Consider the following 23,667-nt stretch of genomic DNA (forward strand, 5'->3'; position numbering starts at 1 on the left):
GAAATATAAACCAATGAAAATTGGAGTTTTAAAAAGCAAAAACTATCTTTTAACAGAAGTAATAAACAATAAATTTCAATTGCAGACAATGCATCTGTCACACTGTCCAGGAACACTGATCTACATTTCCATTAACTTCAGTGACTTGTTCTGAGTTTGGAACTTGTGAGTGATAATTCATAATGTTCAATCAATACATAGAGATATTAATAATATAATTTCATGTTTGGATCTTGGCAAGATCTTCTTCTATGTTTCAACCACCATCACTGTCTGTGATTATTTTTAGCCATGACCTTATCACAAAATATACCTGGTACCTAAATACAACAGCACAGTCAACATTTTATTATATTACACAGAATATTTAAGTATTTTCTCTAAATCTCACGGGGGGGAAAGAACAGAAAAGAACACTTCCCTCAAAAATATCTACTTTGAAAACAAATTTTAAAAGGTTAGCAAATGGATTTTGTTTCTGAGGGCAATGCTGAATTAAGTGAATTAAATAGTCATAGATTTCTGTCTCCGTTATTTTCAGAAGAATTTAGTTGTAAGCACAGGTAGCTGTGTTTCAGCAATTATTCAGTTCAGCAGAGAACAATTTGCAGGATTAGTCAATCTACATTAGCTGTGTCAACACGTGAGATTTGCATTGACAGCAATTCATAAATCTATCACCTGGAGTGCAAGAACTTCTCAGACCTCCACTCTGCTGCAGTACCATTCCTGCAAAGTCATTTCCCTGCCTCCTTGGTAACAACTAGTTTTCCACTTAAAACATTAATTTCCCTTTAGATTCCACTACAACCAGAAAGAAAATGCAGCATGAGATCTCAAAAAGATCCTTTACCTTGGCTTCTCTTTTAATAGTTATTAAAGAATAGAAATATGCTTCTTCTCAGATGATGATTTTTATTTTATCAGAAGTTGGCAACATCTTTACATTAAACCACAGCAAGCAGAGTCTTTCCCTGCTGAAATATGTCAGCTGACACTTGCTGGGTACATGAAGTATGATTTTGTCCCAGGGTTAAACCTCCTTGAGATACATATCAGGTCTCCTCATAATGCCCAAAAAAGGGACCTGACATCTGGATCCTCTGATTAGACCAAAAAAAACAAGATCTCTGCAAGTTAAACTTTGGTTAAAGGTTAACAATGTCCATCTTAAATCCAAATACTTATTTCTATGACAGTGCTTGAGGGACAGCTGGGTAGAAGATGGGAAGATGAGTAACCAGAGCTACTGTTAAGACACTCAGAGCTCTGTGTATATTCTATTGATAAAACAATTAAACAAATTCAGATTGAAAAAAATTTGTTCCACTTGTGTACTCCAGAAAACTCAGAACAGACTTACAATTAAAGTGCCTTAAATCCCCATTGCACCAAGCCAGCTATAGCAGGGACCATCCTGGAAATGCCTACTCTGTATTTCCTCTGTATTTTCTTAATCCATTATGAATCATAGAGGTGCAGTTGGTAAATTACATTGATGGAATGTTTTTCCCTGCTTAGGATACTTTCTCATGTGTCCTGAGTTTCATGAATTTGCACTTCAAAGTTTTACAGCTTCAGCCTACCTTGCAAAGAAAACTGATGTTGAAGCCGAGGGACTGTGCGTTTCTGGAGCCAGAGTTCATGTAGTTTCCAAGGAACAGCACCAACTCCAACAGCTTACTGAAGCTTTCACTCTTCTTCAGCTCCTCACAAGCCATTGTCACTGCCATGATGTCAGGTTTGATGTTGTTCACGTGCTCCTCAAACATGAGCCGGAACAGGATCCCATTGAGACGTGGCCGCAGCATCTTCACTGAGCTCATCTGCAAAATACAAAACATTACAGCAGAACATAAAAAAACCCAGAAGGTTATTTAAGCAAAATAGTTTGCATTAAAAACAAAACCCATCACGCAGCCAGGAAGTCTACAGTTTCTGTGTGTTATCTTTGCCTATCTGGTATTTCCAGGAATCTGTAAACTGCTCACAGGTATCTTTCCCCAAACCATACACTTTGCCTGAAAAAAATCAGTAAAAACAAGAAAGTGCTTTGTGATTTCAAACCATTTAACTTGTCAATTCCAAGCTCACTGGCAACAAACGCCCACTGCCAAACCCCTTGTTCCCAAGCAAAGACAATGTAAGGCAGTTCTACCAGTTCACAAGAACCAAAGATCAGCCTCAAAGTACAGGCTGCAAATATTCTGGAAGTGGATAAAGAGCTTTGGGCTGAAATTCATAACAATTAACTTTCATATAAAAAACAGTATACCTAGAGATACTAAAGTAAGGACATACTAATGGTATACTCTCAGTTCTGATCCCATGGCATCAGACTTCACAGGTAACATACAGCCTGCTTTACTACCTTTTAAGTAAATTTTGTAAAACTACTGCCCAGGACCCAACCACCTTTGTGTTTCAGACATTTGGCAAAAGGTAATACAGGACTAATTCCTTCCTGATCTGATAAAAAGGTGGGAGGTCATAAATCATGGTGTGGTAGCCATGTAATGACAGTGATACTGAAAAGTATCTACAATATTCATTAGTTTAAATCCCCAATACCAAATTCACTAGCCTAGCTACCAAAATATGGTGGTCTATCATATTTTGCACAAGTGATCAGTTATTTCCTCCTACTTAGAACACTACGATTCACAAGGCATATTTAAATTAAGAGAAAAATATGGATTGAGCTCATTTAAGCCACTTAAAAACTTTCATTTAATTGCAAGAATGATTATCTTCCAAATCTAACTCCTCATTTTACTTAGCAGAATACAGGAAGATTTCTCCCCCTGTGTATTCACTATCAGTGATGTTCCTGAAGCACTTAAAAAGAAAAGCTTTGTTATGTGACAAATCACAGATCGTGACCAGGAAAACAAAGACTTTGGTGTGCCTCTGTCTCTGCTGTCCAAAGTTTTACTCTGGTTCTTTGAGGAACCAGGATTTTTCTACTGGCATTATCTACCAGACACAGAAGCAATAACTTGCACAGGAAAGACTTGAGTGGCCTGAATAAAAATTAATTCATTCTAAAATAAGCATAAATATGAAGGCACTCCAGATGGTCTCAAACAATTCCTATGATCAGACTGGAACAAGGAAAAGGAAAGGATCAAAAAAGAAGCATTTCAGCATAACCAGAGATCTTTTTTTATAAGTCTCCATTGTCACAAATTTCTCTGTGAGCCTCTATAAGCCCAAATCATTGAAAGTCTTGCAACATTATTCTTCTAATCATTCTGTATTTCAGAAATATCATACTGAAAACATCTGCCTTAAAAGGATCTACTTACACTAATCTGCAATAGATAGAAATTAAAATTAATCACATAATTTGCTTTAAGTTTTGTAGAACAATCTCCAATTACTGTTTTTACTCAAAATGACACAGAAAAAAAGTTGCCAAAAGCTTTAGATCCTGAAAACAAAATGCAGCAAAACATGTATAAGCCAATAGAACAGTCTGACAAAGATTTGTGAAGAATAATCCTTGACAATACTTCAGCCAACTGTACTTTCTTCTTTTAATATTGTGTTTGAAGTGTCATGGAACACTGAGCATTTATTTGCTTTGCAAGGTAGTTTGACCACCAAACCAGCAGTAAGTTTTAATTTCATTTGCTGACTTGCATTATCTTTTAAAAGTATCTTCACGATTTCCCAAGAGCTGTTTCATGTGGGTTGCTTCCTTAAAATTCAGAACATTTTTATACACATATATATCAGACCATGACCACAAATGCCATTTTAGTTCCTCCCTCCCCACCCTTCCCTTGTTTCCCTTTCATTTGCCTGTTTCTAAATCCAGGTGTTCAGTGCCTGACAAACATACTGAACTTGGAGGGATCTGCTGGAATAGGTAAGGTGTAAAGACTACATTCACTTAGAAAAAGTCCAATTCTTTATGGTTTCACAAAATTAGTGTCCAAGGCATATAAGAAATAAGACATGGAACAGCAAACATTGGCTTCCACCACAAATAGTTAAAGAAGCAAGAAAATGGGTATTTCTTTTCCAGCTCACTGTCAGTGCTGGGCTGCATGTCATTATTTCCCCTTCTGGGCTTTCATAAAGGTCTTGACTCAACTCTCTACCTAATCAAGTTCTTTATTCAGTTCTTTATGCTTTATTATCATCATTCAATTCTCAAGTCCTGTATTAAAACTAGGATCAAAGGCTATTGGAGAAAGGCAAAAAGCACAATTAAATTTGCCTCACTTACTAAGAAAAAGCTGACATTCCTCTAATACAAATTTGTCAACTTACTAAGACAACTTACCCTCTTACCTATATTATATTAAAGTTGTCTTTTTTTTTTCTCTAGCAATGTTCTAGGAAGATTAATTCTTCAGCAGCTCCAGAAATTACAATGAGGCCAAACAAGTGGCAAATAAATTCAATTAAAAAAAAAAATGAAAGACGCAACCAATGCAGGTATAATAAACTTGTATAGTTCTCCCCACTTAGTCCACCTTGCAGTCAGGACTGTTCAGGACAGCTAATCCTGGTCAAACAGGAAAAAAGGCCACAAAATACGCAATCACTATACAACTATGTCGTGAAACTTTTGCTTTTAAAATAATAAAAATGTTCAACTGGCACTGAAATGGAATTGCATTTCCTTACTAAGCTGCAGCAGTTCCCATATCATAAAAAACTTAACTCTTGAACAGAAGTTTTACATTTAAAAATCAGATAACATTCTGCCTAGTTTATTTCATGTTACACAACTGATTCAGTTAATCTATTTTTCTTGCTCTACTTCAACATCAATGCAAACTTTCCTTTATATGAAGTTGTGTTGCCTTTTTTGATCCTAGTATATAACTTCAAAAAGTTCCAATAACTAATTAGAATACATAATTGATTTTAACATTTAATCTAAATGAAAATGCAGTTCTAATTTTCATTTACATATCAGCTGAATATTAAGTTAATCGGTCTCTTCTAATAAGTTAATAATTTACTAAGTATGGGTTTTCAACACAAATTTTAAGCAACTTATTCCAATCTTTATTAAATTTGATGGGCCAAGTGATTATTCAATTAACATATCTTAATAATTAACATGCCTAAATTTACATACAAATAAGGGTACACACTTTAAATATTATTTAAGATAGGAATAAAAAGACAGACAGACTAACGTCAAGGTTACAATTATTATTAATGCAAAACTCCAAACTTAATTGGACACATAGGAAAAAAGAAGTTCAGTCAGGTAAAGAGTTTAAGTTCAGCTGTATTTCTTCCACTTCAATGGATAGTTCAATTAAATCAAAATTAGAAACAAAATCAGCATTTTAGTACTAGTAATACAGTTAGAGGCCTCTGAAAATAAGACAGAAGCACTACCCATAAAGAAAATACTGGTTTTTATTAAACCAGATGGTAAAGCTGGATAAGCAAACAAGCTTCAGGAAACTTAGTTCCTTCATAAGGCAAACACCACCATTTGGAGATGTTTGACTAAGCAGCTTTTGTTAAATAATGTTGCATTAAATGGTTGAAAGCTCTCTCAACTTTCCATGGGCAGTCATTCCTCAAAAATATAAATCAATGAAACAGTGATCTTGACTATATATTGGTACTGTTGGGAAATAAGGATACTTTCATGGCTATTTCAATACAATCAAGTGAAAAAACAAGGACCACCTAGTTTCAATCCAGCAGTAATCCTAACTCAGATAAAGGCAAGATCTCCAGGTATATAAGTAGCATCCTAATCCAGAAATATCTCTATAAAAAGCTATAGAGAGCAATGCAGTAGAGACAGGCTGAAGCAGAACAGACAAGATAGTGATGATGTTTATAAAAGGGAATGTGTGGCAGAAGGAGGGGTTTTAAACTGTTACTGATCAATTAATAGATGGTAATGTTTTACTACTGCAGCTCTTGCCATAAGACTAACTAATGTATCAGACTTCTACCAAAATTCCTCATCTTTGTTTTGAAATAAAAGATTTTTGGAACTTTATGCCATTTATTGAGGGAAAAAAAACTCAGTAGGCTAAAGTTTTTCAAAAGAAGTCATTGATATCCTTCATTTTCTAAATCCTCTACAAAAATCTCATTAGATCATATTCCGTTACTTCCCCAACCAAAAAATATTGTAAAAAAAAAGAAGAAAAAAAAAAATCACTCAAAAGGCACTTCTGAAGCCAAATTATGCTCAAATCGGAGCTTTTTAGTAAAAAGCTGATTTTACTCTTCCCTTTTAGGAGGCCTCTATTCCTGTTTTAATGCATTTTAATGCACATAATGCCTTAAAAATCCGGCAAGAGCAAACCTGGCTCCTGTGGAGCTGGGGATAAATCCTGAGCACATTACAGAGGCATCATCAGCATCCTAATCTTTTGGACTGGTAAAGTGAAGTGAAAACAGGAACTAATTTGCCTAAGGCCTTATCAGGTCCTTGGAAGACCTAAAGTGATTTCCAAGTCCTGGGTAGTCCTCAGTATCACACCATCACCCCCAGCCTGGATTAAAGCAATTTATGCAAATTCCATAATTTCCTTCAGAGACAGGTTCCAGCCATTACAACACTCAATATCCCTACTTTTGCATTACAAGTAGGTATTAAATGCTAGTAAAAGAAACAGAACACAATCCAAAATTTCAGTCTCGATATGAATCCACACCTCTTCCAGAACCATTTTGCAAGTCTGTGTGTTTGTACATATACACAAATATTTTACATGTATATGCACACTTACATATATATGTATATATACACATAATAAATATACGTACACAAACACAAGACACTTATGGGCATATTAACTCTTCCAGTTGTTTACAGTTTTTGATACAAACCAAAAAATTTATTGGAGTTGTCAATGCCATGGAGTAAATGGTTCTGTTACAGACTCTTGGAAATTTAACTACATGAAGCTCCAGTGTTCTTCATAACTGTTTAATAAACATTCAGGACAAAACAGACAAAAGACTTGGTCTAGCACAGGAGTGTCTGTTGCTTTTAATGGCATACTATAATTCCTTCCAGGAAAACACTTAGAATCATGGAATCATAGAACACCTTGGGTTGGAAGGGACCTTACAGATCATCTGGTTTCACGCCCCCTGCCATGGGCAAGGATACCACCCACTAGATCAGGTTGTTCAGGGCCCCACCCAAACTGGCCTGATATGTATTCAGAGATGTTTTGATTGTTACTCAACAGGAAACAGATAGTAACTTTTTCCTGCTGCAGGTCTTCCAAAAACACTAACCAAAATATTTTATCCCTAAAATTTTTCTTTTTATGTAACAAAATGGAATTCTGCAGTTGATCATTGCATCAATACATACCACAACTCCAAACTGTTCTGGCTCAGCAAGATCATTATATTCATCCTTTAATTCAGCTAAGGCATTGAGTTCCTTCTGCTCAGGAAGATTCTTCACTAGGTTCTAAAACAAACAAGGCATTATATCAAATTTGTTATATTAAACTATATTAAAAATCACATGCTTAAAATACCACAACATGGAAATGCATGAGGAAATTATGGGAAGCTTATTTTATTTACGCAGCTTTAACACTGTATAAACATCAAATCAAATCAGTAATTATTTAATACAGACATCAACTCCTCTGTTACAGTCTCTGATTTGAAGAATACCTTCTCAGTATTAAAAGGTTAGAGTATAATTTTTCAGGGCCTGACAGGATCAAGGAGTTTTGTCTATCTACATTCTTTTTTGCCCTAGTGATTTCATCTTGCTCATTAAATATTAATCAAGAAATAACTGGTCTGTGTAAAACAAGACATAACTAGCAAAAAAAAAAAAATTACAATCTTTAGACATTCAAAGTAGCTGTGCACGAAACCCACTTCGAAATACCTTACACAAAAAAAGGTCACCATCTCAAAATTGTACAGATCTTTTGGATGGCAAAAATACTGGAACTCAGTAAAAAGCTGAAGTTGTTTGCAATCCTATCCATGTCCCCAAAGAAATTTGTATTAGTTAGTATATGATCTTAAGATCTCAATACTGATATGCTAAATGTATTAAATATTTATATTAAGACTGAAGAACACTTTGTTTTAAGAGATACTCAGCAGAAGCTTAGTTTCTATTTAAACTTTCATATATAGACCAGTTGAAATCAAAACAATGTAATTCTTTTAATTAAGGAAAACCATTTCTATTCAAGCAAGCGTCAATAGGAAAAGAATTATGTGACTGTTAAAAAAGCAACCAACACTGCAGAAGCATATTTTTTTCAGATATAAAAATCCTAATTGGAGAAAATCTGCACTATTAGAGGTACAGATGTGTTATTTTTAGAACAGACCAATCTTGCCATCACTCTTGCAATATCCTTATTCATGTTGAGAATTTGATTACTGATCACTCTGCCAGGCTTGAAGGAGAAATCAAGGTACAACTTGGAGAAGCATCAGTCTAATTTGTCAAATTTGCAAGTGATAGCAAATGTAATTCTCCAAGCTGAAAGAGTCAAACATTCACCCACCTCCATAAAGAAAACTAAAGATGACAAGCAGTCTCATACAAAACACCCCTGTTACAGAGAGATTTTTATACTCACACTAAGAAGTTGCTGAATGTCCCAGGAAGCAGAGTTCAATAGACATGACAGAGAGATTCACCTCCATGTCACACAACTGAGCTATAGCTTTGTGCTTAAACCTAAGTATGTTTCCTTTCTATTAACCCAAACTCATGTCCCACTCTACTAACACTGCAGCTCCTTTTTTAGATAGATATATAGATACACACACATATATATATATATACTTTCATTAAATGTGTTGAAGAACTGAAAATAAAGATAAAGCCTTCAGCAACCACATATTCAAATCCTTGTCAGTACTTCAGGAAACAATTTCATAATGTATTCATGATGATATGGGTTTACATAAAAATAAGGTAAATAACAATGGTTAACATAAACATAAAAAGGAATCTAAGGCTGACATTAAAAGGCTGAAACTATCAGTCACTACTTACTGTCCCAATGCCCTGAATAAACATGGTGTTTGACAACTGTATGATTACAAAAACTTACTCCCTCAAAGAGAATTCCTCAAAGCAATTGAAAACATTTTTCCCTAGAGCATTGTCCTCAAGGAAGAGGTACAACAGTATAGAATCTACCAGCTACTCAAACTCATGAATCCAATTTATTTTACTAAGTATTACACCATAACTTTGAAAAGTGGCAAAAAACAAGGGCTTGAGAAGCAAAATTGAAAAAACACTTTGCTATTTGCTCAATTAAGCCATACCCATTTCACTTCCACCACTTTGATACTTAGAACAAAGCAGCTTCTACACGTGCATTTTTAGCACGTGGGAGTTTTGCTAGGCATGGGAGAAAGCCAGGTTTGCTTTGTACAATTTTTCCAATCAGTACTATTGAAAACTGTTAAACTGGTAAATTAGTTAATAGCTCAGTTGAAGATTAAAATAAAAATAAACCAGAATAGACAGAACATGAAATAGATGATACAGCCCATTTACCCCAATACATTTCTAAGAATATCCCTTGAAACACAGAGGAATCTCTTCCAGGTTCTCAGTTGCATCTCCCTGCTGTTGAAAGTGGTTCTGCCACACCATTCCCTTCAGAAAGGGACCAATCTCCAAAGCCTTCATTTTCTGAAGATTATGGGCTGCTGAGTTTCTAGACAGTTGCATTCATGATGAACTCACATACATTTATTCTGGTGATAACATTACCTTTTACTTATGCAACTTCATTTTTCTCCCCAGTGCTTACATACATCACTCCTCTCCCCATACGGTTATAACGTAGTCACATCCCTCACAGCTATTTATATTGCTGATCTAATCAAGCCAATCTTTTCTGCTTCCTTCTGCAGACTGTTTCTCTATCCCTCAATCATCTTAAGTAGTTTTTAAGTTCAGCTTCTCTATTTTAAATTCATTTTTGAGAAATGTACCAAGTATTTTAGATAAGGTCTCGGAAGTACCCTATTCAAAAGCATAAAAATTATCCTCTCGACTGGAAATCCTTGACCTGATACACCTTGCAATCACATTTGCCATTTTTATAGTGTATGAGGTTGGGCTGGGACAAGTTAATTTACTTCATAGCAGCCCATATGGTGTCACTGTGACTTGTGACCAAAACAGCACTGACTTACCACTGGTTTAGCTACTTTATTGAGCTGCATTTGCCATAGAGATAACCAAGCTGAATCTTCTCTCTACTTCAGCTATCCAAGGTGGGGTTGTTTCCTCACCCTTGATTTTTGATTTTCCTAAACCTGTAGGCTTCTTAATCACATCATCTGACATTCCTGATTAATAAAAGAGTCCTAAATAAAATTAGGACTCTGTACTGAGGCAACACAGTTTAGACTCATGTCCCTGGAATAACCAATTTACACATTCAAGAACGAAAGAAAAAAATTAATGTAAAAAAAAACTCGGGGGCAATGGGACAAAGGTGCAAACAGGAGATAGGGAAGGATGAAAGGATAAACTGAAGCTCAGTATGTTAGCTAGAATCTGAATCTGTGTATGATATTAAATAAAACAATTCAACACCAGTATTACTGGTGTGCTAAATCTTTACAGCTTCTAAGCTTTACGTGCTTCTCTGTTGTACTGTTGTTCCCCAGAGATCATGAGGGGCTGTGACCCTCCTACAGTGAGCAAATCAGAGAGTGATGTAATGAAGCTGTATTCCACACTTGCTTGTCTCCAGCTAAGAGACTTTGAGCTCATAATGAGACCTAACAAGCTTGAGAGAAGGTTTCATTTGCAGATGGTTTTTGAGTTGCAGCAGTATCCTGAAACATTCAGGTAATTTCATCTCTCACTAGAGACAAGCAGAGTTGTTGCAGAGCTGTTTCCATAAGAAGCCTAAATCTTCTTCAGCTTGTCTTCAAAGCTGAAAAAACAGAATTCTCAGAGATTTCCTTCTGAAAGGGAAACTTCATCAAGTGGGAGATTGCAAGGTGCTTCTGTTAATGGTATTTTAAAGACTGTTTTAGAGCTACATGTGACCATATTCAACAATAGAATTGAAATAAATGAAGCAGTAATCACAACTGATACACCTGTAGCTGATAACCTTCTACATTATTCTTACTCCTGAATTCCTATACCTTCACACATTTTTACGTAAAAAACAAGCTATGAACAAAACCAGACATATTTTCACATACCTGAATCAAGGATTCACTCAGCTTCTCTTCATCAACCTCTAAAATGATATTTTTTATTTCTTCATAAGGCAAACGGAAAGAACCCAAAAATATTGCTGAAATTCAGTAATACATAATTAGAATAAAAAAGGTCAAAAAGATTGATATAAAGCAGCAAACTTAATTCCTAGCAACTCAAAAATCATATCTTCATCTAAATTAGGTTTCACAATTAAGAAGTGTCCTATATAAAACAAATGCTAGATGAAGCACTCTACTGCAATTTGACTTATAATGAATTTCTTCTCTAAGAAATTAAAGTATGACAACACTTATAACTTTTTAATCAGCCTCAATAGCTCACTAGCAGTCTTACTTAGCAATAAAGTCTGATCTTTATGAATGACATTACTACTGAAACACACCTATTCAGCCACTAGAAGACTTGATTTATTATTATTTTTGCTTCCATAACCATGCATGAATAGCTGTACTACATTTACAATTGGATAAATGATATTTATGATATTCTACAAAAAATTCCACATCAAAAGGCTGATGAGGAGCTGGACCAAGAAAGAAAAAATGCCCTAACTCTACCACTTTTTAGGATAGCTCAACTTATACAAGAGACAACATAGAATCATAGAATCAGCAGGGTTGGAAGGGACCTCTGAGATCATCAAGTCCAACCCTTGATCCACCACCACCATGGTTACTAGACCATGGCACTAAGTGCCACATCCAGTCTCATATAGTGCAAAGCCTTCAGAGGGGGAGTTCTCAAAGCAATTTGAACTCAGAATGTTATGAAATCTCAAAAGAGCCCCATTCAATAAACTACAAAGTATTAAACACAGATAGATTAGCTTAACACTTTAATAAAGTGCTCTACATTCAGCCTAACTGCTATGGCTAATTATCCTGCATCCATGTTTTCAAAACTTGAAGTTTTGTATCAGTTGTGTCATAGTTGATTTTCTGCTTAAGAAAATGTGCTCATGGGTTTGGTAATAAAAAAATGCACAGATTTGGTTTTAAACACTTATTTGCCACGGGCATAGTTGGACTAGTGACATTTTACAGTATTTCTAATTCCAATAAAAAGAATCTACTACTCTTAATGATTGATTTCCTTCCATAATTAAAGAGAGAAGAAGCAAGTTAAATGAAAGAGGTGGGGCTGTTTTCCTTACAATTTATAGTAGTAGTATTTGGACCTAAGTTAGCCTATTTGGTAATATTTTTTCTCTTTAAAATTCTAACCTCCACCAAGCTCTATTTCTCCGTTACTCTAACCAGAAAGGACATAGGAATGGCCTCTCCACCCCAACCAAAAAACCTATCAACACTGTGCCTTTCCCAAACTAGTGATCATCATTTAATTACACTTTTAGTCCAAAACAATTAATGAAAAAATCAATTTATAAAAACAATACAGTTCATTACCATTTAAGTCTAAATCATTTTTCCATTTTACTTTTTTTAATTTTTCCCAAGTTGTACAGTGAATTCAAAACAGATGTGTTTAAACACTTCTGAATTTAAGACTCGTTTTAAATCAGTAGTTTTTAGAAAAAAACAATGGCACAAGAAAAATTAGGAACAATCATGTGTGTATGTGCTAATTAGATATTGACCTAATGCATTTCACATCACTTACATAAATTTTGTGCGGATTTTCCATCCAAAACTCTTAATTCTTTGATCTTTTTCTTTGACTGAGCTGCTTTCTTTTCTTCCGATTCTTCTACTGGCTTTTTGGCTGGAAAAAAAAGTATTTATTAAATTCTGATTCATTATTACAACTGTTCAATCTTAGCTAATAGAAACTCCATTAGAAAGCCATAATAAAGCATCTTTCAGAATCAGTTCAAGGCAAACTGACTGTACTCCCTCAACCTACTGTAAAACACCAAAAGGCACAAAGCAAATTTCCAAAAGTAGAAGGAGCATGACATAAAAATATGACAATGACCAATTTTCTCAAGCACTATCAAATAATATTTATATATTTTAACCCACAAAATTTCACTTCAGCTCCAATTTATTCCAAGCACTTTTAAAAATGCAGGGACTTGGTGTCACTTCAAAGTACACGAGTGCCCTCTGTTGATATATTAATAATATTAATAAGTTCTTCATCCCAAACCAACAACATTAATCATTTGATATTTATCACATTGAACAAAGGTATGTTTTGACTAATTATTTATACTGTCAGTGGTAAAGAGCAAAACCAACTAAGACAATAGCATACCTTTTAATTGATTTCTTTTAAATTAGCAATGATCACTAGCCTTATATTCAGCACTTGAAATTACATAGAAATGTGGAACTGAAGTACCTGAAATATAAGCTGATTTTTTGCAGAATTTAAATTAGTCAATTTTCACAGAATTTTCTTAAGCATTAATTAAGTAAATCCATTAACAAGGATTTATATCCTTTTCAATATCACATAACATATTTGGCACTGAAGGAATAGAATCTAAATGCGCTTAACAGTAATTGAACTTAATGACTATTTTAAGTCATTCAAAAGTAACTAAAAAATTGGAAAGACAAATTAAAAGGAAGTTTCAAGCAGACTAAACACAGTTTTCTTCTCTGAGCAGTGTTTTCTGTTGTACTATAATGAGCTATCATGGGTTTCATTACAGGGATCTCCTAAGAAAAGATATTCATTTTTAGTGTGAAGAATAACATAAAACCTCAGTTTCGCCCTCTCTGATAATAAAAAAAAAAGTAGAACTTAGAGAACAGATATTTGTCTCCTTACACACGTCACTACTTGTAAAGCATCTGGCACAAAGCAATTCTATTGGGTTTATACAACTGAATAATTAGTTTACCTTGGGCATTTTCATACCAGAGCTAACTAAGCCAGTACCAGATAGTTCCCTCATTCCCAGCTATCACTGAAGAGCTTAAAGCAGGGAAAGCTAAACAGAAAAGATGATTCAACAAGAAAACAACACTTGCTCTCCTCTTGCCCTGCCATTTCTCTGCAATCCTAACATGACCAGCTGGCTTGGTATTTGTAAAAGCAGAGCTACAAATCACCAGATAATCCTCGAAATTCCCACCTGCACTGACCCTTTAACTATAATGAGCTGCCATTTAAAATCCTAAAGTGACACTAGATCAAGTAATCAGACCCTTATCACTAATTGTTCTCAATTAAACAAGGAAATAAGACCAGGTACTCAACAACACAAACAAAAAACCACCCGAGAGTGAAAAATCAGTTGTCCCATGAGAAGGCAACAAACATTATGAGCTGTGTTATATCAACAGGAGGTACTGCAAAGCCTGGATTTGTGTCTGCTGAGACAGGTGAGAGAAATGATTCAAGAAGATCAATGACCTATTCCAAACTCGATCCATTTAAGAATTAAACCCTCCAGATCTCCATATATGACTGAGTCTTTAAAGCTCTGAGCAAGGCACACCCCCACAGCCCACTCAAAAAGCACTGGACTTGTCACAGTAGTTGGGAACCTCAAAGACAAACCTGCTGTGTAACCAGCTATGACAATAAACACACACATTTCAGTGTGTAATCACCTCAGTCTTGGGGCTTGCAAAACTGCAGAGGTAACAAAATTAAAAAGGAAACAAGAGGAACAAATGTTTTTGTTACCAAATGTCAACCTCACACAAAGAAAACCTTCTTCCTACTGTGGTAAATCATGTAACCCGATTAGGAACAGCGAGAGAAACACCTCTGTGAGCAAGAGTTCAAGGGCAAAGGTGTTACATGAGCCCAACCTAAAACAGGTTTTAAATTATTCAGCTACTGCAGTATCAAAAGAGGAAAAGTGGTTTGGGGTTTAAGCACATGATATTTCATACTCACACAGATATTGGGCTGAGTCACAATTCACAACAGGAACTCTGCCTGTACATGGCAAAGAACCAGTTGTCCTTATTACCTCTCCTCTCCTGTATCCAGGTGCACTCCTGTAGTCGATGTAAAACTAGGAATCACACTTACAACACAGACCATCCTGTTCAGAAGTTTTAAAACAAACTACAGCTACTCTTACCTACTTAAGCCTGAAGGGCTATAACATCATCAGTTATAAATAATTAAATGTCTGGATTAAAATTTTTTTTTTATATTTGAAAAAGCTCAGAGAAGATGTTCCTTCCAAAGGTTCCTATCTTTCCATGCATGAGACTTCAAAGTTAACTTCATGCCTATTCACAAAAAACATAGAAACACTAGAACCAGATGCTTATGTGACTGCATAAAGTCACAATATAGCATGAACACCAATCTTACCAACCCAAAACTCATAGACAGAAAGAGACATTAATTTATAGATTAGACAACTACTAGAATTTCCCCACCACTGACCCACACTTGAGCTGACATGAAGCATCAGAGCTATACAAAGCCATGCTCCTCCCTCTACTATCAGAGGCTCTCTCCCTCTGATCACACAGTTCATTTCAGCAGTGACTCAACTGTGACAGAGCTATGGATTACAGAATTATGGAAAATAATTAAATCAATTACAAAGATACTTGATACTTTTCAGAATCAATAGACTATTGCTGACCAACATCCTGACCCTTGTCAGGTTCTCCCTTCACAAGCTCCTGCTTAAAGATGAGACACATTTTGGTTTGATAGCACAGAACCAGAGGGAGAGATGAAAGAAGGATTTTACAGCAAACAACACAAGGTAGCTCGGGAAAGCAAGTTGAAAAATCAATCTGGAAGCTCAAGCAGCTCTATTACTTCATACAGACCTTGAGTTTAGTGCTGTCATTATTCATCACAGCACTTTGATAATGGTACTGGCTTAGATCTTCATTCTAAATCAGCTTTTTTTTTTTAAACCAAGTTCTTACAGGCAGCACCTAGACCTGGTGACTATCGTACCCAAGTTTCCATAACAAAAATGGTCATATTTATAAACAAAGGTGTAGCAGAGGAGAAACTTCCTTACTTTCTGACCCTAACTGACTAAGCAACAAAACACTGAAAGAGTTCAGCTCTCCAGCTCTGAAGCCTTATTCCACAGAGTCCAGTTCCTCGCCAACTCCCTGCTGAGTCATTCACATCCAAGCGCCCTGCTGAAGTTTGCTTTTCTTCTTTCAGAACATGACAAGCTTTTTTCCCACCTTAAGTAAGGCTTGATCTAAATTCAGCCTTCCATAGTCAACTATTTAACCTCCCAGAACATACTAATCAAGTCTCTGTCAGTCCTCCCATGCATTAATAGACCAGGAAGGATGGCAGAATCCTGCAATAAGTGGCCAGGTTCTCTAGCAAGTCATACTTTGCAACAGTGATAAACATCTCCTTCCAAATTCTCAGTAGAGAATTCCAGAAGTCCAAGTGTTTCATCCCCACAGGAAAGCAGCATGTGTATCAGAAGAGTTCAGACTCCAAAGGGCCTCTCAGGTTGTCCTCAGATCACCATGTCTGGGATAACAGACAGAGCTCAGGCACATCTGCTGTGTTTATGCAAAGCATTTTTAAATCCCCTACCCTACACCTCTGCATTTCTCCAGGATGGTTAATCCCATTTCATACAAAGTTATGTAGATGAATATTTGGACTCACATATGTATTTGGAATACATATGTACACACACACACACAAACAGGTACACATACATGTGTGGATTTTTTTTCTCCATTTCCGAGAAATGGAGAAAATTCTTCTCTTGGTTGTTTAAAGTGATTTCCCTGTTCAGTTGGGAGGAAGTAAGAATCAGGAGGGCATTAAAAAAAATCCCAAACAACAATTAGCAGTCATCGAAATGGCAAAATAGCCACTAATATGTAATTATCTCACACCAGTTAGGCCTGTAGAAGGTTTTGGCTGGGTTTACTTTTCTTTATAATTTACCTCAAGCAGACAAAAGAGGGAAAAGGAAGGAGAGCCAGCATGATAAAGCCAAAGGAGAACATGTGCCAGCTTTAGCATACACAGACGTCTTCCTAAAGACCAGAAAAGACAGATCTAAACACCAACATTACATAACTTTTTTTTTTCTAACTTAGAGTTCTATTTTGTTAGTAATAACATATTTGTTTATCAGTGTTGGAGGAAATAGCTGATGCAATGTGCTGCAAGGGATTGTTTGCTGTTCATCTGACATTACCCAGCACATGTGCAGCTTGAGGGTGTCCCTTCAGTGAGACCTTCAGCTGGGAACTCATTTAATCCCACTGAACGTGCTCAGCTTGAAACTCTCAGAACCCATTTAGGGTATACTGAAAAAAAGATTATAGAAGTTTAAAACACATTAAGCAAGACTAATGATAATCATGGCATAGAACATAGGAAAACATGTTGAAATACTTTAGAGACTTAATTAAGAAAAATATTCTACCATCAGTACTTTTGTACTTCTGCAGCAAAAAGAGTAAGGATACATGGTTCTTGAAAATTATCATTTCCCACCTGTTCATTAATTCAGGTCCTGAATGGCATAAAAAGTGGTCATGACAAATTTTTAGAAATACACATTATTTTATTTAATGGTATTGAAGCTGTTAAAGCATTTTACTATGAGCTGAAATGTCCAGTTCACATAAAATTCCTTTTTTGTTTTTTAATAATTTTAATAAGAAATAATAGCAAAAACTGTCAGTCATGAATCCGACAAGAATGAAAATTAAAGGGAGATAAAAAGGAGAAGATCGAATTACAGTGTGGAGAAAGCAGAGATTTAGGTGAACTTGAGCTTTAACCTGCCTTCACCTTAGCCTTAATCCCCAATTTCTGTCACCCCTGTACACACAGTGAACAAAAACATCCTTATATTGTCATTGGAAATGAATGAGTAATTTCATCTTATTTCCATCTGGCAAAGGGTTTCCAAATTGCATTTACTAGTATTTGGCAGCAAAAGTAAATATACAAAGGAAATTAACTGCTTTGTTATTCCCTTTACCTGAGAAAAGAACTACGGCTAGTACAGAAGTATAGGATAAAAAAATTAAATGTACATATGGTTGCAAGGGATGTAAACTACACCCACAAGAGTGGAGCTGAACAGCTGAAAGTAATAATTACACTGAGTTTACTCAAAAAAACCCTATGTGATACAACTTAGTAGAAAAATGGAATAACGGCCTAGGAATGCCATTGAAGGTTTAGAAAGTAATTTGTAGCACAAAAACTCAGTAAATTCTGTTGCAACATAATCAAACTTTTTGAAGCCTGGCTAAATTGATGATATTGGGATGCTACTGATCATTTTTTATTTCCATGTTATTTCTAGAGGCACTCAAAAATGGAAATTAAATTCAAACAAAGGGGGAAGAGGGAGAAAAGTAAAACAAAGTAGTGTCTAATCTGCACTTGTTCTCTTTCCTCCCCAATACATCATCACTGAGTGTTTCCCTCTCCCTGACACATCATTTCCACTCACATGGAGAGCTGCAGCAGTGCCCAAGGTCTGGGCAGGGAGTACAGCTCTCAGGTTTAGTCTGGGAGCTTCCACTAAGCACTTGTTTCAGTGAAGCAGATGAAACACGTCCAAGCTCCTGTTCCAGGCAGCAGAATGAACTCTGACAAAGTTCTGTGTGCTCAAGCCAAACTATGCAAATGACCTGTTGATTGTCAAGAAGTACAGAAGTGCTCATACAATCACAGAATTTTTAAAAACCCTCTAAGATCATCAAATCCAATCATCAATCCAGCACCACCACCACGTTCACCACTAAACCACGTGCTCAAGTGCTATATCCACATGTTTTTTTGAACACTTCCAGGAATGGTGACTCCATTACTTTCCGGGGCAGCCTTTTCCAATGCTTGACTACCCTTTCTGTGAAGAAAATTTTCCTAATGTCTAATCCAAACCTCCCCTGGTGTATCCTGAGGCCATTTCCTCTCGTCCTGTCACGTGTTACCTGGAAGAAACATCCTGAGCAAGCAGAGCCCTGACACCAGCAGCAAGTCAGAAGACAGCAGGGCAGGCTAAACAGAGTAGGGACCAAGCAGGTGTTCTCCATCAAGTCCTGTACCCAATGAAACCAGAAAATATCCAATGCACCCCAGAGGGGGGGCTCTGGGAGGTGCCACAGTTCATGCAGCTGAAGCCACTCTCTCCTCAATCACATCACCTGTCCTGCAGAACACATGGGTCATGCAACTGATGAACTGCATAAACTGAGATTAAAGTGGTTTGGTATCCAAATTCATTTATAGTCTCCACACTGTCATTTGGTGTCTAACTTTGACAATGAGCAAAGCATTTCCCCAAATATCCCGAGATAAATGCAAGAGCATTAACAGATGCCAGACACGCCTCTTGTCAATTCAGGCAGCAGCTGTGGGATCTCATGTTTATTCCCAGTGCCACCTGGCATTTTTCAGTTCACCTAAAATCACTCAGTTACCAATTCCTGAAGTAAAATTAATTAAGCACTCCTGCTGTCACTCTGTCCTTTCTGCAATCAGAAGAGCTAAATATCTGGTACAGCATTAAAAAAAATAATTATTACAAAGCAAGCAAGGAATTGATCTGAATCTTAGTTTGAGCTCTTAGGATAAAAAAATAAAACTAACAGGGAGGAAAAAACATGGAACCTCTTGCAATCTTGTATGTTTTTTGCCTAATTAATGTAATCAAGCTAAAGGAAGTGGCATCAACCCAACAGATTATGCTCTGTGGAAGAAGAAAAAAGATCATAACTTAGTTTTACAAATTAGGGATTTTTTTAAAAAATAGTAAGGGATCTACACTCCTATTATTTATTCTTATAATTGATTGCTATTATATTTGACCACCACAATTAATGACTTCTATTAATTTAACATGAAATATTTCCGTTCTATTAAAATTGCCCTAAAATTGTTGTAACTAGTGTAATTTTCAAGCACACTCTGAAGATCTGCAGCAAGAACTCGTGCAGCAGTTGTAAAGTTAAAGTGGACTTAATTAACTGTATTGTGGTGGCTTTCAGCTTTCTATCAACAGCTTGAAATTAAGTCGATGTCTGGGCCACAAATCCTTTATTTAAAAAAAAAACCAAAACAAAAGAGTCCAAACACACAAACAAACTAAAAAGGCACAAAAAAAATCCAAAAGACAACCACAACTACCCTTTTACTTATTGCTAAAGACCAATCCAAAAGATGTTGCTTTTGCTGTAAGACAGTGCAAATACTAACAATTCATCACATGCAAATGGCCACAGAAATACAGATGAACATTAGAAATCAAACAACAGCAGGCAAACAAGGATTAAACTGAAAATATCCTCCATGGGCCTAATTTACTGTGTTGTAGATGTGCTGTAAGAAGCTGGAATAAAAGCCAGTAGCCTTTTCCATGAGCTCTTCTCTCCCATTTTCTCCATGAATACTGATATGGAAGAAAGCCTCAGGATTGTGCAATCCAATCCCATTCCTCCCTTGGCCATTGCCACCACTTCAACACATGTGACCCTCCACATGAAGGGGCTGGGATCAGCTCCCAAGAGATGCTGGTTGGTGGGTTTGGTGGGCATTGAGACATCACAGGTCATTGCAGCCCATATATTAGTGCTTGACTAACGAGGCCGGTCAATGCATTTTAGAACAAATACAGTAAGTTTTTATGTGGGTCAGAGAAGACATTTGCCTATGAAAATAAAATGTTGCCTGTAATAGCACTTCTAATTTGAACAGTCACATGTCCCAGTTATATTTTTTCCTCTGACATCAGGCCACCATCACCATGGAACTGTGAGACAGGACAGCTGTCATGATTTCCCAGATTCTAACTGATACACCTTTTATCCATACAACTTCCAAAGGTAAAAAAAAAAAAAGACTCAAAAAAAATAACAAATCAAACCACAAGTCATAAAACTGCTATCATATTTTATCAAGATTCCCACAAACTCATTTTCTGCTGTTACTATGAGAAGACTAACAAATAAATATCTTTTAAATGAAGAGTTCACCTATTGTTTGCCTTAATTAGGCCTGTAAAAGGCTCATCTTCCCCAATAAAGACATCTATGGGAATCACATTTTCCAAAGGAACTTTGCAAATAATGAAACTAAAAAAAGATCCCAAGATCCAAAAATCCCTTTACACAGTCAAGTTAAATAGATATCAGTGTTTAATGGAGCAGACTAAAATGTTACTAAAAATGACATGATAAATTGATTTTGTCTATCACTGTGATATTTGACATTTAAAACTCCTGACAAAATATTTAAACTTAAAGTAAAACACACATATCCAAATGCTTATTTCAGTATCCTCTTCCTTCTTAAAGCATTTCTCTATCCTCAAGGTTGTAAATAAACATACATGAAAAATTCTTTCACTTGGACATATCTAATTCCCAAACTCCTCATTTACCATCATCAAGATCTACTGTAGTTTTTCGAGTGTTATATGGCACATCCTACCCATACACTCTGACCTACAGTAAAATACACAATGTTAAATTTCCATTGACTTAGTACATAAGAAATTTGATTTACTGTTTAGTAAAAAGAATTCTATACTCCTACTGATTCAGAGTATGAAAAAAATATTGGTAATTAGCTTGTATTTATTGTTTTATTAAGCCAGGAGGATTCAAAAGGATGCCTTCCTAGGCATCAGGTCCGAAGCAGAACTTCACAGGGTAAAAGGATCTTAGTAAAAATAATTGGGAAATTATGTGTCTTAATAGATTTCCATTAATTTCTACAACCAGTATGCAGTGCCCTGTGAAGCTGATGGTAATCACAGTTTTGATAGTTGATAAATACAAATAAGGATGAAAGTTCCTATTTGTAAAACATTGAGAAATAAGTCTTCCACAAACAAATGTTCAAAACTGTGGCCTTGTGGTAGATGGTATCAAATCTAATTAGTTGCATGTAATCTATACTAAGCAGCCCTTTCAACCTAACTGTACACCAACACAAGTGTTTCAGCTCTATGTTGGTGACAAGGCTACTGCAACCTTTAGAGCAGAATTACTTGGTTTTAACCAGACACATCAGAGGGCAGTGGCTTGTTTGGAACAGGCTCCAGCACAGCCCACGCTGTCACAGGGAAGATTCATTGCCCATTGTCACCATCGTTCTGACTAATGATCACTCTATCTAAGGTCATCCCAATAGTTTCAATATTCTGTGACAGTGAAACCTTTCTGGAATACTAATGTAACTCTCTGAAAAACAAACAGTAATGGGGACATTTGGTGACAACCAAAACTCTGAGGTTTCCCTCAGTAACTGGTGTAGATCCACTGATACTTATTGGATAATGGCCAGCATTGATGTCTTACTGTGTGTCTTCTGTGTATCACGTACAGTTTTGGTCTGCCCCTCTGTGGCCTTTGAAGATACAGAGAAAGTATACAGAAATTAATGAGACTTGCAAGGACAGAAAAAGGAAACAACAAACCAGGAAGATGAGAAGCAGTAGGGTTAAAACACTGGAAACCAACACAATTGTTTGAAATACAAGGGAAGAGCAATGGCACAGGTTATGAATGCTGAGAGATCATGAGTTCACTGAAGACAAAATACAACGAAGACTTGACTGTGTGTAAAGATGTGACCTCTGCATAAAAAACAAAACGTCAGCTGCTGGAAGCTTGGAAATATCTGTTTAATTGACTTTATGTACATCAAGAGACAGACTTTTAACACGTGTTAACATGTAAACACCCTTTTTACTAAGCATCTGTTCTCAGCCACCTGCTGAAGATAAAACACAGGGCTCAGCCCTACATAGCTGTGTATGTTACTATCACCTTTAAGAGATTTACCTTGAAAAAGCTTGCTTGGGGTCCAAGTATCCTAAAGTGTTTTGCAAACACCCAGGTGCCCATGGAACACATGGGCAATGATTATCTGCCTTTAAGACATACAAGATAAATTACTTCCACATTACAGGATTAGTCTTAGGGGACCTACCAGAGTACTACTAAATTAAGCCTCTTGCATTGCAGCAACTAAAAATAGTGCAGAAACAGCGACCGGTCTCTCACCTTCACCAACACTGTCAGGTTCCACTGTTCACCTCAGCACATTCTGAGAATATACAGAGACAGAATCCACACTGTATTCTAAAGTTAGCAGGTGTAACCTGCTTACCTTTATGTTACCAACATAAGCGAAATTTGGCTAAAATGATTGATAAAAAAGGCAGCATCTCTGTGCTAATGATCCAAGTGTCTTAAATGCAACAATGAAAATGTCAAAAGGAAAACCTCAAAACTTATTCTTTTACTACCACTCAGAATATCCAACTTAATGATAATTCCACACTGACTTTGATCATGGGGATTTTTTGCTTTTAGAAAGCCTTTAAGCCATAAATTTCTTGTCACCTGCCTTTTCACTGTGGGAAATTATTCTGCAGTACTATTCTAAAATAATTATATTTCCACATTGCAGAACAAAAAAAGGTATCTGAAAGAATAAAGTTTCAGAGAAGTTTCAGTTTCTCACAATTGCACAAGACACGTAATAGTCACAAAATATTGAGAGATGAAATTACAACTTTACATCCTTTAAAATTATTA

At 36.1% G+C, this 23,667-nt stretch overlaps 1 protein-coding gene across 6 annotated transcripts in view; it reads right to left on the reverse strand.

Moving 5' to 3' along the window:
* The window catches only part of DIAPH2 (diaphanous related formin 2), a 199,554-nt gene that overhangs the window by 119,552 nt on the left and 56,335 nt on the right, over positions 1 to 23,667 (reverse strand). For all 6 annotated transcript variants that reach the window (XM_064670108.1, XM_064670109.1, XM_064670106.1 and 3 more), the window contains 4 exons: positions 12,830 to 12,931; positions 11,188 to 11,282; positions 7,328 to 7,429; positions 1,587 to 1,826 (listed from right to left, as the gene is read on the reverse strand). In XM_064670108.1, the coding sequence (XP_064526178.1) occupies positions 1,587 to 1,826; positions 7,328 to 7,429; positions 11,188 to 11,282; positions 12,830 to 12,931 (539 nt within the window). The remainder of the gene's footprint in view (positions 1 to 1,586; positions 1,827 to 7,327; positions 7,430 to 11,187; positions 11,283 to 12,829; positions 12,932 to 23,667) is intronic.

This window comes from Pseudopipra pipra, chromosome 13 (assembly GCF_036250125.1).
Source record: "Pseudopipra pipra isolate bDixPip1 chromosome 13, bDixPip1.hap1, whole genome shotgun sequence".
Classification (NCBI taxonomy): Eukaryota; Metazoa; Chordata; class Aves; order Passeriformes; family Pipridae; genus Pseudopipra; species Pseudopipra pipra.